At 36.6% G+C, this 12,926-nt stretch overlaps 2 protein-coding genes across 2 annotated transcripts in view; both read right to left on the reverse strand.

Annotated features, from left to right (window-relative positions):
* The window catches only part of rpa1 (replication protein A1), a 28,465-nt gene extending 22,432 nt beyond the window's left edge, over positions 1–6,033 (reverse strand). Inside the window, exons 1-10 of the mRNA XM_055196634.2 lie at positions 5,865–6,033; positions 5,432–5,479; positions 5,103–5,181; positions 4,761–4,869; positions 3,843–3,931; positions 3,571–3,639; positions 1,749–1,866; positions 1,560–1,662; positions 1,400–1,468; positions 254–446 (exon numbers count right to left, since the gene is read on the reverse strand). Of these exons, the coding sequence (XP_055052609.1) occupies positions 254–446; positions 1,400–1,468; positions 1,560–1,662; positions 1,749–1,866; positions 3,571–3,639; positions 3,843–3,931; positions 4,761–4,869; positions 5,103–5,181; positions 5,432–5,479; positions 5,865–5,897 (910 nt within the window). The 5' untranslated portion in view covers positions 5,898–6,033. The remainder of the gene's footprint in view (positions 1–253; positions 447–1,399; positions 1,469–1,559; positions 1,663–1,748; positions 1,867–3,570; positions 3,640–3,842; positions 3,932–4,760; positions 4,870–5,102; positions 5,182–5,431; positions 5,480–5,864) is intronic.
* Positions 6,034–7,317: 1,284 nt separating this feature from the next.
* On the reverse strand, positions 7,318–12,737 carry serpinf2b (serpin peptidase inhibitor, clade F (alpha-2 antiplasmin, pigment epithelium derived factor), member 2b). The gene is made up of 9 exons (XM_055196636.2): positions 12,649–12,737; positions 11,558–11,629; positions 11,204–11,281; positions 10,825–11,113; positions 10,559–10,702; positions 8,631–8,819; positions 8,339–8,481; positions 8,043–8,247; positions 7,318–7,880 (listed from the first exon to the last, which is right to left on the reverse strand). The coding sequence occupies exons 2-9, from the start codon at positions 11,612–11,614 to the stop codon at positions 7,543–7,545; spliced, it is 1,443 nt and encodes a 480-aa protein (XP_055052611.2). The 5' UTR covers positions 11,615–11,629; positions 12,649–12,737; the 3' UTR covers positions 7,318–7,542.
* Positions 12,738–12,926: the final 189 nt, after the last annotated feature.

The following is a 12,926-nucleotide window of genomic DNA, read 5'->3' on the forward strand; positions in this document are numbered from 1 at the left end:
AGACTTCAACCAACCAGTGACAGAATTTTCTCCCCTGGTTCTGCTAGATTCTGACAGGGACACAAAGTCAATCTATGCCATAGGCCATTACACTCAAAGGCATTATTAATATCATGTTTATCATCAACGTTATAATTACTGTGACCTCCTGAGCCCCTATGCATTTGTTGACCGGTGTCATGATATGGACTCCGCTGCAATTAATTACTTAAAATGCTGTTTTTGATGCCGGCAACAACGTGGAGACACTAACCTACGATGCTGTCTTTCTCCCGGGCCTCCAGGTCAGCAATGGAGATGAAATCACACTGCAGCATGGGGACATCAGTGCTGTCTTCGCAAGGAATGATGCTCGTCTCACCATTGAGGGTCATCTCATAGTCATTCTTCAATGATGAGAACTGCTTATTGGCGATCTTCAGGGTGCCTTTGGAAATGTAGAAGACCTGAGGATGGCAACAGGGAAGAAATCAGGCAACTGATGACTTTATTTAACTAAAAACATAGGGAAAGTAAAGTGCAAGGAAAATGTGCATGGCTGTTGATTACTGGTTATAGTGATTAACTATCATTTCTAAAATGTACAGGTGCTGGTCATATAATTAGAACATCATCAAAAATGTGATTTATTTCACTAATTCCATTCAAAAAGTGAAACTTGTATATTATATTCATTCATTACACACTGACTGATATATTTTCAAATGTGTATTTCTTTCTCAGTCCAAATTCAGCATCTCAGAAAATTAGAATATTACTTAAGACCAAGCGTGCCACACAAGCTCTGAAAAGTGAAGCCAAAACGTCTCAATCTATAAATGCTATAAAAACGATAGTGTCACGTCATGATTGACAGCTGTGATATGCACATTCTGAGAGAGAGAGGGTGGGGCCTCGATTTCGCGGCTTTACTTTCTGCTCACTACTGCACAGGACTGGTCCCAAAATCGCTACTGCGCAGACTCAAGACCCAAGATGTCAGCGCCGTATCGGGACACTGGGGGCTTCACTTTTCACCAATGGAAGAGAGCGAACGGGCGTCGTCCATCTATTTTTACAGTCTATGCTTAAGACCAATAAAAAGAAAATATTTTTATCTGGGCCAACTTAAAAGTATGAACATGAAAAGTATGAGCATGCACAGCAATCAATACTTAGTTGGGGCTCTTTTTGCCTAAATTACTTGCCTTTTTGATGATATTCTAATTATATGACCAGCACCTTATGACCAGTATATTAAAAAGATTGCAATTATGCAATTTGTGGGGCAACTGTGTCCCATAATCCTAATGCTTAAACTTTATAATCACAATAAAGAAAGACTTAAACAGTAGTTTACAAAATTAATTGAGAGAGCCGTAATTGTAATGTGTATATATAAGAGAAAACAAAGCCTTACTTTTCCCTGCTCAATGAGGGAGTAAAATTTATCCACTTCCTGATTAAATCCAGTTGCTCTTATCTCTCCCTTTAATCAACAAAACAAAAAATTATTTGATCATACTGTACATCAACAACATAATAATCTGTTTCACCATTCATTGTCATTTAATGCTTACGCTCTCATCAACAAGCTCCATAGAGAAGAGCTTGCCATCCCCCCTGGAGTTGCTCCATGTGCGGATGCTGCTTTTGTTGGTGACACGAGCTCTAATAGTCCACCTGAAGAAAAAAAAATATTTTTAATTATAAAAGCAAAAAAGAAAGTGAGAGATAAAGGCGTTTACATGCAAGAATATCAGACTGACTTTGAATGGTACGGGTTGAGGCTGGCAATGGGCACTACTTTGGAGCTGCCACCTGGAGTGTTAGGGGCAGCCATGGGCTTCTTGCCAAAGCTGTGAGAAGGTCCTCTATGCATTGAACCTAATGAGGGCAGAGAAGAAATTACAGATACCTGCAAACAGGGCATACCTGGGGGCATGGCATCTGATATAGAGATCAAAAGATCAAAACTGAGCAGACGCATATGAATAGTAAATAAATGCACAAATCTGCTTTCCACATACTATTCAAGTGTTGGCTTTGCATCTTTAATTGTAGCATTGGTTTGGGGCGGACGTTTTTCGTGATGCCATTTTTTTTAACTTAAATTGATGTGTAAGGTTGCTGTTAAAGCATAAATAATGCATGCAAAATTATAACGCTCATAGTTCAATGCTAAGCAATCTTTTTTTTTTAACAGAATTCGCTTTTCAAGGACTACAAAGAACGGCCGGTTTGGACTACAGCCCTCTACTCCTCAGAGATGAGTGTTTTTGACTAACCTCCGCCTGCAGTAATACACCAGTCCCCACCTTAACTGAGCTGCCGTTTTTGGGACGGTGAAAACAGCGGTATAGAGATATGTAAATTGTTTACACAAGAAACATGAACACATGTTATATTCACAATCAAAGCTTTGAAAACACCAGAAAAACCCGACCTTTAAGCATTTAAATTATACAATTACAAGGTCATGAAACAACCTCTGCCAACTGTGAGAGTGTAAAGCTGCATGTATGCTGCTTTCAAACTATTTAAGTTCTTTTAGCATCTTCATACCGTTTCCACTAATTCCCTCTGCATAAATATATTCAACAGATGTTGCAAAGCTAATTTGACTTTTACTTCGAACAAATTGTTTGTTAGCCTGCTTAGATTAAGAAACCGTTGTAAAGTGGTTAGTATTTAAATTCGTTACCATGGTAACCATCTCCAGTGCAGTGCAGCTGACAGTTTGTAAATCTGCAGCCTTTAAAGGGGACATATCATGAAAATCAGACTTTTTCCATGTTTAAATAATATAATTGGGTCTCCAGTGCTTCTATAAAACTAAGAAAAAGTAAAAAAGATCACCCAGTAAACCGTTCTCTGCAAGTGTGTGAAAAAATAGGTCATTGACATTTGGCTCCCCTGTGATGTCAGAAGGGGATAAGACCACCCCTTAATCTACACTATCCTACCACGACACTGGCATTTAGTACAGAGATCAACTAATTTGCATGTAAAAGGACACACCCAAAATGGCACATTTTCGCTCACACCTACAAAGTGGCTATTTTAACATGATATAATAAATTATCTATATGCTATTTTTAGCTAAAACTTCACATACGCACTCTGGAGACACCAAAAATTTGACATCTTAATCTTCGTTTACTTTAGCTTTCACATGAGGTGCCATGAAGAGCTCTCTCTGACACAGTAATCTTGATAATATCCTGTAGTGCAGTATAATTTAACTAGCATTATGTGCGGTGCTGGTGTCATTATGCTTTTTGCGCCACAGGGAGCAAAATATTTCAGTCGATTGTTCATACATTTAAAAGGCATCGAAATGAGGCACCGAAATCTGGGTTTTGATTCGGTCTGGTAGGTACCAGCCATATTACCCAACCCTAGGTGTAAACAGCGTAAATGTGTTCAGGTAACAATGGTCACTTCAATTAGGCTTACGTCACAGTACTTGCTATCTCTTGCTACTCACTCAAATGTATGTACTTTCTTATCAAAAAGAGTAAATACTTTTAGTGCATAGTACAAGCAGGTGAATCAGAATGAACTGAACCTAGTTTCGAATGAATTTACCATCACTTCCATTCTGAGGCTGCAATGGCCGTACAGCTGGCGCTGCAGTTTGTGGAGGTTTTGATTGACCTGCAAACCAGAGAACAATTAGAAAACTTATGTCAAAAACATGTTAAGCATTGCCAGGACTCCATAGTAGTTTTGTTGTAAACTTTTAAAAGGGGCCAATAAATACAAAATGTTGGTTAAAATTTAACTTTACATTCAAAGCTTATGAAATGATGTTACACAAATATATTTGTTTAACTGTGCTTGCTTGGATGTACTCTCACCCTCTACATAAGGAGTTGGGTCTCCCAATTTTCCTTCCATTTGGTCAGCTGACTTGACCACCTCCATGTCCAGAATAACCACCACACGCCTATTAACCCCATCAACAACATGAAACATTAAAGGAATAGTCTACTCATTTTCAATATTAAAATATGTTATTACCTTAACTAAGAACTGTTGAATCATCACTCTGTCATCTGTGTGTGTGCACGTAAGCACTGGAGCGCGCTGCTACGCTACGATAGCATTTAGCTTAGCCCCATTCATTCAATGGTACCATTTAGAGATAAAGTTAGAAGTGACCAAACACATCAACGTTTTTCCTATTTAAGACGAGTAGTTATACGAGCAAGTTTGGTGGTACAAAATAAAACATAGCGCTTTTCTAAGCGGATTTAAAAGAGTAACTATATTGTATGGCGTAATAGCACTTTTGGCAGTACTTCGACTCGGCGCAGTAACACCCTCCCTCTCCCATTATGAGAGTGAGAAGGGGAACGGACTTTTCAGGCGAGTCGAAGTACTCACAAAAGTGCTATTACGCCATAAAATATAGTTACTCTTTTAAATCCGCTTAGAAAAGCGCTGTGTTTTATTTTGTACCACCAAACTTGCTCGTATAACTACTCGTCTTAAATAGGAAAAACGTTGATGTGTTTGGTCACTTCTAACTTTATCTCTAAATGGTACCATTGAATGAATGGGGCTGGGCTGAATGCTATCGTGGCGTGGCGGCGCGCTCCGGTGCTTGCGTGCACGCACGCAGGTGGCGGAGGGATGATTCAACAGTTCTTGGTTGGGGTAGTGACATATTTTGATATTGAAAATGAGTAGACTATTCCTTTAACACATTAAATATCACATGATAAACCTGTAACACTGAAATACATAAACAAATAAACAAGAGGAAAACACGCCGCCCGTCCTTGAGAACATTAGTGACGTGACGTTTGATCAAGCAGACACAGTTGGGAGTCAACTGGTTCTGTTCAGCCATGGGATTCAACTGTGTGGAGAGCATGAATGCTGCATGCAGGAGAAAAAAAAGAGACAAAAATATGAGAAATGGGACACACAAATGTAATGTAAATTGGTACTGATCCACAAACAAAGCCTGACACAAAACTCTAAACTGATGTAATAGCGTTTCCCTATAACACACAGCAAGCAAGTCCTCTAAATATTGTATCTAAAAACAGTTTAAATGACAGATAAACACTGTACAAAAAAAATGTGATGCTAAAACTGATCAAACTTACAGGACATCGTGTGAAGCCCATCACTCATCATAAGTCTGAAGCGGGACAGGCCATTTCCTCCATCAAGCTTACGAATGTTCTACAGGGACAACATTGTTTTTAGATATTAATAATGCTTTTGGGTTTGACTATTGGGTGCTGTTTTTGTCTTAAGTACACAAAAACACATTACAGTATAAGAAGCAGTTTTCAATTTGTGCTATACAAATAAATAAAGTGGAGTTGTGTGTAGTGTGTATTGTAGCAGCCAAAACATTGTTGCACCCGTAATTCGAGTATATGGTTAAGTGACAGTGAATTATAAACAATTGGCAGAGGTTGACAGTTACCAACACTTGAAGAACAGGGCTGCTGACGTCACCTCCTTTAGTCAGGGACTAAAACCAAAAACACCATACATAACAAACTTAGTCAAAATGATATAATTCAAATAAACTATACTAGTTTACTAGAAAGTCTAGTTACAAGAAATGATCCACATTCTATAAAAACAAAACGGAAAAGACAAAATATGCTAAATAATTACACTGCTCGCATTTATGCTCTATTGTATATTCAATCTTAAAAATTCACCCAGTAGAGTTAAACATGCAAACAGGGAAAAATATACGTACTAAAAATGTTTAAAATGAGCCAATAATAATAAAATTAATTTATTTCAACCTGTCCACAAAGATGAAAACACGCTTACTAGCTAACTTAGCAAACGTCTCCAACAGATGATGTTTAAACAATTATTCCTCTCTTTACACGCACACTTACCTCTATTGCTCCCTCGGACAATACCACAGTCATGTTTCACAAATTATGTTTTTGATTTAAGACTGAATAATAAAACAACAAGTGCCACAACAGCGCATCAGTCTGCAGTACCGCTCCTCAGTCTCCTCGCGCCAACTGCTCCAAACGCGCGAAAGTGCGCCACGCGATGATGTGTTTCCTGTTTCCGCCAGATGTCAAAATACATACATGGAAAATCACTTTTTGAGAAATTAGATTATATAGCCCAGTATCATGTAAAAGATTTGGCAAACGACATTTGAGTGGACTGGAAATATGCATGTATGTTACCTAACAAATATTGTATAATTACTATATTATATTGTATATTGTTAGAGACGTACATTTTAAAACACTCCGTCTTGCGTATCCCGTTAAAGCACTTCCACTAAAATTTATTTTGAAATTATAGAAACTAGACGTGCTTTTGTAGGTTGAAGAGAAATTATAAATGTTTTGAATGCGGCGCTGCGCAAACCGATCGGAATATGACATCACAGTACCGCGATAACTCACTTGGGCAGCTGCCGAAAACCCTGTTAAACAGTTACATCTTGCTAAAAAAATAACTTAAAACAGTTACAAAGTAACTGCACACACTAGATCCCTGTGTGACACTTAAAGTTACTTGAGATGATCTCATGAAAGTTATTTATTTTATTCTTTGTTTATTTTTTCCTAGTGTTTATACATTTGTTCAACAAACTGTTAATTAACATGTAGGTGGCTATTGTAATAAATCTTCTATTTATGATCAACACATTCAATTTATATCTTTATAAACAATAATCTGGATGACTTTTATCATTCAGCACATAATCTATTTGAATTATTGCCATCCGGCAAACAATACAGGTCCATTAAAACTAAACTAAACTAAACTAAACTAAACTAAACTAAACTAAACTAAACTAAACTAAACTAAACTAAACTAAACTAAACTAAACTAAACTAAACTAAACTAAACTAAACTAAACTAAACTAAACTAAACTAAACTTCTTGGAAAAGTCATGTACATTGAGCATTGATCACTGAGGACTCAGTTTGCTTCAACTGACAGAAAAACCAGTTAGTTGAAGCACAGCATTGTTTATGTAATTATTATTATTTACATTTATAACTGGATATGTCGGAACCCATTAATTTAGTTGGATGTATGTTCAATGACAATAAATAAATCTGAATCTTTTCCCCTGGTATTTGTTACCTGTTCATTGTTTTGAGCATCAAAGAATAAAAAAAAACTTCGCAGATGTGGAAGTCATCCTCTGATTGGTTTAATTTTATAGAAGACTATAATATGACTAGCAATAAAAAAGAATGATTCTCTCTCTCTCTCTGATAAACAAAGTTTAAAAACAAGGTATATTAAATGGTATTTAACAACAATACATTCAGTTAAAAGACACTTTTGAGACAGAGAAACCTAAAATGTATGATCAAATCTCTTTAATTTAAAAAACAGAAAAAAAATGAAATAAATCATGGCTTTTTAAACAAGATTAGATCATTCAAAACAGCAATATGGGGGGATACATTTTAAATGATCTGTTCATTTCACTATACTGAAGATATTGTCCTTTATTTGCCTCCTATTGGAGACCAACTGCACAGACAAAATCACGTATAAACTCACTCCGCTAAATGTGTAAAAAGATTCTACTTTGGGGCACCCTCGAAAGGCTTGTCATCAGTAAACCCTGTTTTATCCGAATTGCCTGGACTTGTGACCACAGTAATGGCTGCTCCGGGATTGGGGTTAGAAATGACTCCCAGAAACAATGGTGTTTGACTTAAATCATCCATTATGGCAAAGAAAAATGGCTGATTGACCGCAAATGAAGGGTTGGAACGTGATATGACAACACTGGTTGCAGCAGCAGCCTCTGCCCCCTCTTCATTTATCTCAACACTGGACATGTGTTGCACGCTGGACACAAACAAGGGACCATCTGAGATACGGCCCAGCTTTGGTTCACTGAATAGATTTCCTAGACCTGGATTAAAGTAGAATTATATATTTGTAAGAATATGTAAACATGTAGTAATAAACAGTTGTAAATCTAAAGAAGAACCTTGTGTTATTGAAAATACATAGCATTTTTAAACATATTATTTACCACTAACGTGTCATGAGGTTTTGACACAAGTCATCTTACCCATTCTTGCCATGGCCTCTTGAAGGTCCTGGTTGAATTCTAGCTTAAATTTGGGTAGTTTGACCTGCATGTTTCTCTCTCGTGGAAAGCGAGCGTACAGATCTGAGATATTGAGCCTAGCCATGATGGCTGACATATTCACGTATCCTGATGTCGGCATTACCACCAAAAGACTCTTGTCACCTTTGAAGGGGAATCGAGCAACCTGCAGATGGGGCAAAAGAGAAAAAAATATTCATCAAGATTTAAACAGTCCCACTTATATAAGCAAGTGATGGGCTGTGAGGCAAAGCAACCTGGGCATCCAACTCAACATGGGTGAAAAGGCTAAGAGGGTACTTTGTGCCAAGCATCATGTCCACATCAACAAATTGATTTTCATCTATGTAAAAGTGCTCAGTAGATGTGAATCTAGGATCGAAGCGGGTGAGCCATTCACCTGTCAGATAAAAAACATTCATATCCAGTATCTTATTTGATTTAGTAAAATAACAAAAAGTAATGCAACAGATGTGACTAATGCAAGACCTCTGATTCACTGGACTGTTAGAGGAAATTGCACAGTACTGTTAACAGGTGTTTATTCACCTTTGTAGTGCATAGCATTGATGAGCATCATAACAGTGTTCATAGGAAGGCTGGTCAAAAACTCCATGATGTGCCCATTTGTGGCTTGTCTAACCCATTCATTGACCTCATTAACTGTGGTCAGAGTGGCTGGTTCTGAATCATAGAGCTTCTGAGAATCCTCCATAAAGCCCTGTTTTGGTTCAAATCCTAAAAATAAGAAACTGTTTAATAAATGTTCACAAATGAAGGATTACACTTATTACACTAATATTAAGAAATGATCATTTAAAAAAATGTGCAAAAAATAAAGGTGCTACACGATGCCATAGAAAAACCTTAAATATCTGAAGAACCATTTTAAAGGGAACCTTATAGTTGAAAAGGGCATTTTAGATTTTATAAAGGTAAGAAACAAATGTTTTGGAGGGGAAACAAACATAGTTTTTCTATGACATTGCAGTGAAGAACCTCTTGTAGCACCTTTATTTTTAAAAATTAACTACAATGATTGGTTAATGTGATCCATCAATATATAAATCTGTTTATATATCTGTTTTATGGTATATGGGCATGATGTACACCATATCACTCATTTTATATTATTCATTCCATTTTCATAACCACATTGGGCTCTTTCATACACACTGCGCAATGTGGGACGCAAGTGTCTTTTGCTAGTTTCAACCCGGCGCAATTATCTATTTCACGGTTATCGCCACGTTTTTTAAATAGCAAATGCATTTGCGGCCATTTTTGTGCCCATGGGCGTTCTGATCTTAAAACGAGGTGTGTTCAGGCGCATTGCTATTTTGAGGCAACTAATATAGACTACGCCATTGACCAACTAAAACCTGCTCTAAAGTCAATGGCGCAATAGTGTTTTTGTTTTTTAATGAGCGCGTTAGAAATATGTGTGCCTATAAACGAGACAACAACGCAGGTTTGCTTTTCACACACATGGATGCGCAGCTGCACAAAAAAGCTTTTAAATATGAAAATGTAAAGCATTCAAATGTAAAATATTATTATTGAGTCTCTTGGACATAAATGAGGACTAATTATGAGACGTTAGAAGGCGTAAAGAGCTGCTTCACATGTAGCCTGGTAAGTAATTAAATGCTTTGCTTTAAACAAACGCATCTGTTTTTAAATGTTTTTGAAATGCTACCCCACGAATTTATTGTATATGATGACTCTGTACCTGTGGATATGATGAGATGAGAAACGTAAAATTTTTAAGTAATGCTTAAAAAAAACTCATGCCACTGTCCGGGTACTGAAACGGTGCTAAATTCTCCTGTTTGTTACAAATAAAGTATTTTTAGAGTACAAACCTTTTCTTACATACTTGTAAATTATTTTTTGATGATATTGGGTAGCCATACATTTATACATACATACATTAAAAGCCTGCTTTGTTTACTTCCATGACTAAAAGAAAACGGGTTTTATTGGTTTTAATAAAAAAATAACAATTTCAAGTGAAAAACAACACAATTCTTTAACATTAATCTTAAACTGGGGGTTTTCTTCCTCCGCTTAGTTTTTCAGTTTACAAAGTCCATCATCTAAATAGGGATTAGACAGCGCCAGCACAACTGGCTATTAAAGAGGATGAGAGCTGAGATTCTCATTGGTTTATTGCACGTTACACCCAAAACACTCCCCTTACTCATTAAAAGAATAGGAACAACCCTTTTCGACCGTGCGTTCGGTGCACAAACCATTTTTCCTGACGTTATGTAAGTAAAAGTGGATTCGGACACGCCCATTTAGACCGTGTGCTTTAGACATGCGCTTAGATCGTTAAAATAGGGCCCATTAACTGAGAAACTACATTATTTTAGCACGACCGATTAAACAATTCTTACAATGTTTAACCTAAAATCATGATCTTGGTTAAATGAAAATGCTTGTAGACTTCATTATGTGTGTGTGACTCCCACCGGTTTGGAGATAGATGCGACTGGCAATGGGCAGGCTTTGTTTGTGGAAGTTACGTAGGAGGCTGCTGAGGGCAGTATGGTAGCAGGGCAGTGCATCTGCATGCAGGTGGTGAAGAAGCAGTTCCTCGGTCTCATTTATTGCTCCTGTGATTCAGAGCAACAATGTAAAGTTTAAGGAACTTGACCTGCTTTTATATCAACACTTACATACCTGTAAATGAATGTAAACCAGACTGAAACCCAAATATTTCTTATTTCAGACTTACCCAGCATTAGCTGTGATAATGCCACAGACAAACTTAGAGGAGAGATTATGACATTGGGCTGCTCTGAGCCGGGCCTCAACCTTTCTAAGTATGAGAGTCCAAGCTTCATAATGGCATTGCCTACGGCCCGCTTAATCTGTTGGCTGGTCATTTCACCATCACAAATCATATCAAGATCTTCCTCAGAGGAGCCTTCTTTCTGTCCAGAAGAGGGGGCATCTGCTTCCAGGACATGTGAAGCATCTGTGAGTGCTTCTGTTATGACGGGGGTAAGTGAGTCTTCCAGATCCTGAGAAGGACAATGTGATGAAAGAGTCAAAGGTCTTAGCATGTGTTCAATGGCTTCAATGATGTGACACTGTGCATTGTTAGATCTTACTGATCTTGGTTTACTAGGGATCAGCGGGGTCAACGTTACAGTCTCTGCCGGTCCATCCGCGGGTTCAACTGCATCTTCCTGTGGTTAAAAATGCAATCGTTTGTGCTAAATGCAATAGGTTTTCTGAATAAGAGGTATGAAATGTGATCATTTTAATTATGTAAAGGAAATGTTGTGCTTTGGTGTTGTTGTTTGTAGTATGTTGATTGTATGGTGAGACCAAAGACCAATTTTCAGCAAAAGCTGGACAACAACAACAAATAAACAAACAAAAAGGGCAATTCAGGGCAGTTTGATGAAATGTGAAATACAGTGCATTTAAAATAACAAATAAAATTAGTTTTGGTGCTTTACCGTCCTGCCTTGCTTGGAATAACAAAGGAAGAGTAATATCAGAAAGCCAAAGTTCATGTTCTAGCAGTTTGTCTAAAAAGTAAAGAGAAGGAAGCACTGAATAAATTTAAAACGACTAGTCATTTTTTATAGGCATACCTCATATTGTACTATGATAACAAATTATGAGTGTATTGTGTCAAATCAAAAGGTAATTGGTGTTTTAAATGATATTTTAAAAATACCTGCAGGTCTATCTTACATTCAACTATATTAAATTACTTGAATCAACTGTAAAAATACTTTGCTGCCTTAACATTTTTTGTTAAATCAACTCAGATTTACAAGTCATGTCAACAGAGATGAGTTCTCAACTATATTTTATAAGTTGTGACAAAAGTCAACTTAATTTTATAAGTTATAACAACTCACCAGTAGTTATAACAACACATCTCTAGTCAATATAAATAATAGTAAGTTGAAATGACTTGTAAATCCGAGTTGACTCAACAAAAAATTTTAAGGCAGCAAAGTATTTTTTTACAGTGTATCAATGAATAGCGTGTACTTGCACATTTGAATTTAGATTGTATATCAATGTTTCACAAAATAGATATTAAGGTGATCTGGTTAACAGCCCAGCTTTTAAGAAATTTTTAACACACGGAGCAAAATATATTTAGTCAAATAATCAATACTTAACATGACTAAAGGTCTGCAAGTTCTTGCTCAATTCTGTGGTTAAACATTCAGAATTCGTTTAAAACTACAGGTTAAAATATTTAGTCAAAGAAAAAAATACTATACATAATATGTCCAAATCCTTATTTAAAGTAATTCTGCATTGTACTTGTAATAACACTGCCCTGTATGCATGTTTGTAAAATGGTCTAAACTTTCTTAAAAAAGCAATCTGATGATCAAATAAAAACTAGAAAATTGACAATCTTAAATCATTGGGATTCAAGTCAAAATTAAATCAACTGTACCCATTTACAAACTAAAATCTGAATGCAGATTTACATAATGTTTAATCCAACACATTACCTCTTTATACACAATGATAATCACAAGCGTGAAATGTATTTAACAAAATAAAACTCGGAGCTTACCGTACAAATCTCCAATTGTGGGATCCAGCCCTGATGGGAAAGAAGCGCATCAAATACGCTATTGGAAAATTCTTTGCTGTAGGGTTCGACAGTCTGAAAGTGGGCAGTTACATTTCAACTTTTATTGATCTTTACCTCATATAGCTCTTGGTACGTACCTCTTTATAGAAGTAAAAACAAAAATATCTTATAGGGTCATATAGCAAATTAATGTGTAGATCAGTGCATTTCTTTTTTTCAAATAGTTATAAACTATTATGTTGAGCTAAATAAACTCA

The sequence above is a fragment of the Misgurnus anguillicaudatus genome, chromosome 24 (genome assembly GCF_027580225.2).
Source record: "Misgurnus anguillicaudatus chromosome 24, ASM2758022v2, whole genome shotgun sequence".
Taxonomy (NCBI): Eukaryota; Metazoa; Chordata; class Actinopteri; order Cypriniformes; family Cobitidae; genus Misgurnus; species Misgurnus anguillicaudatus.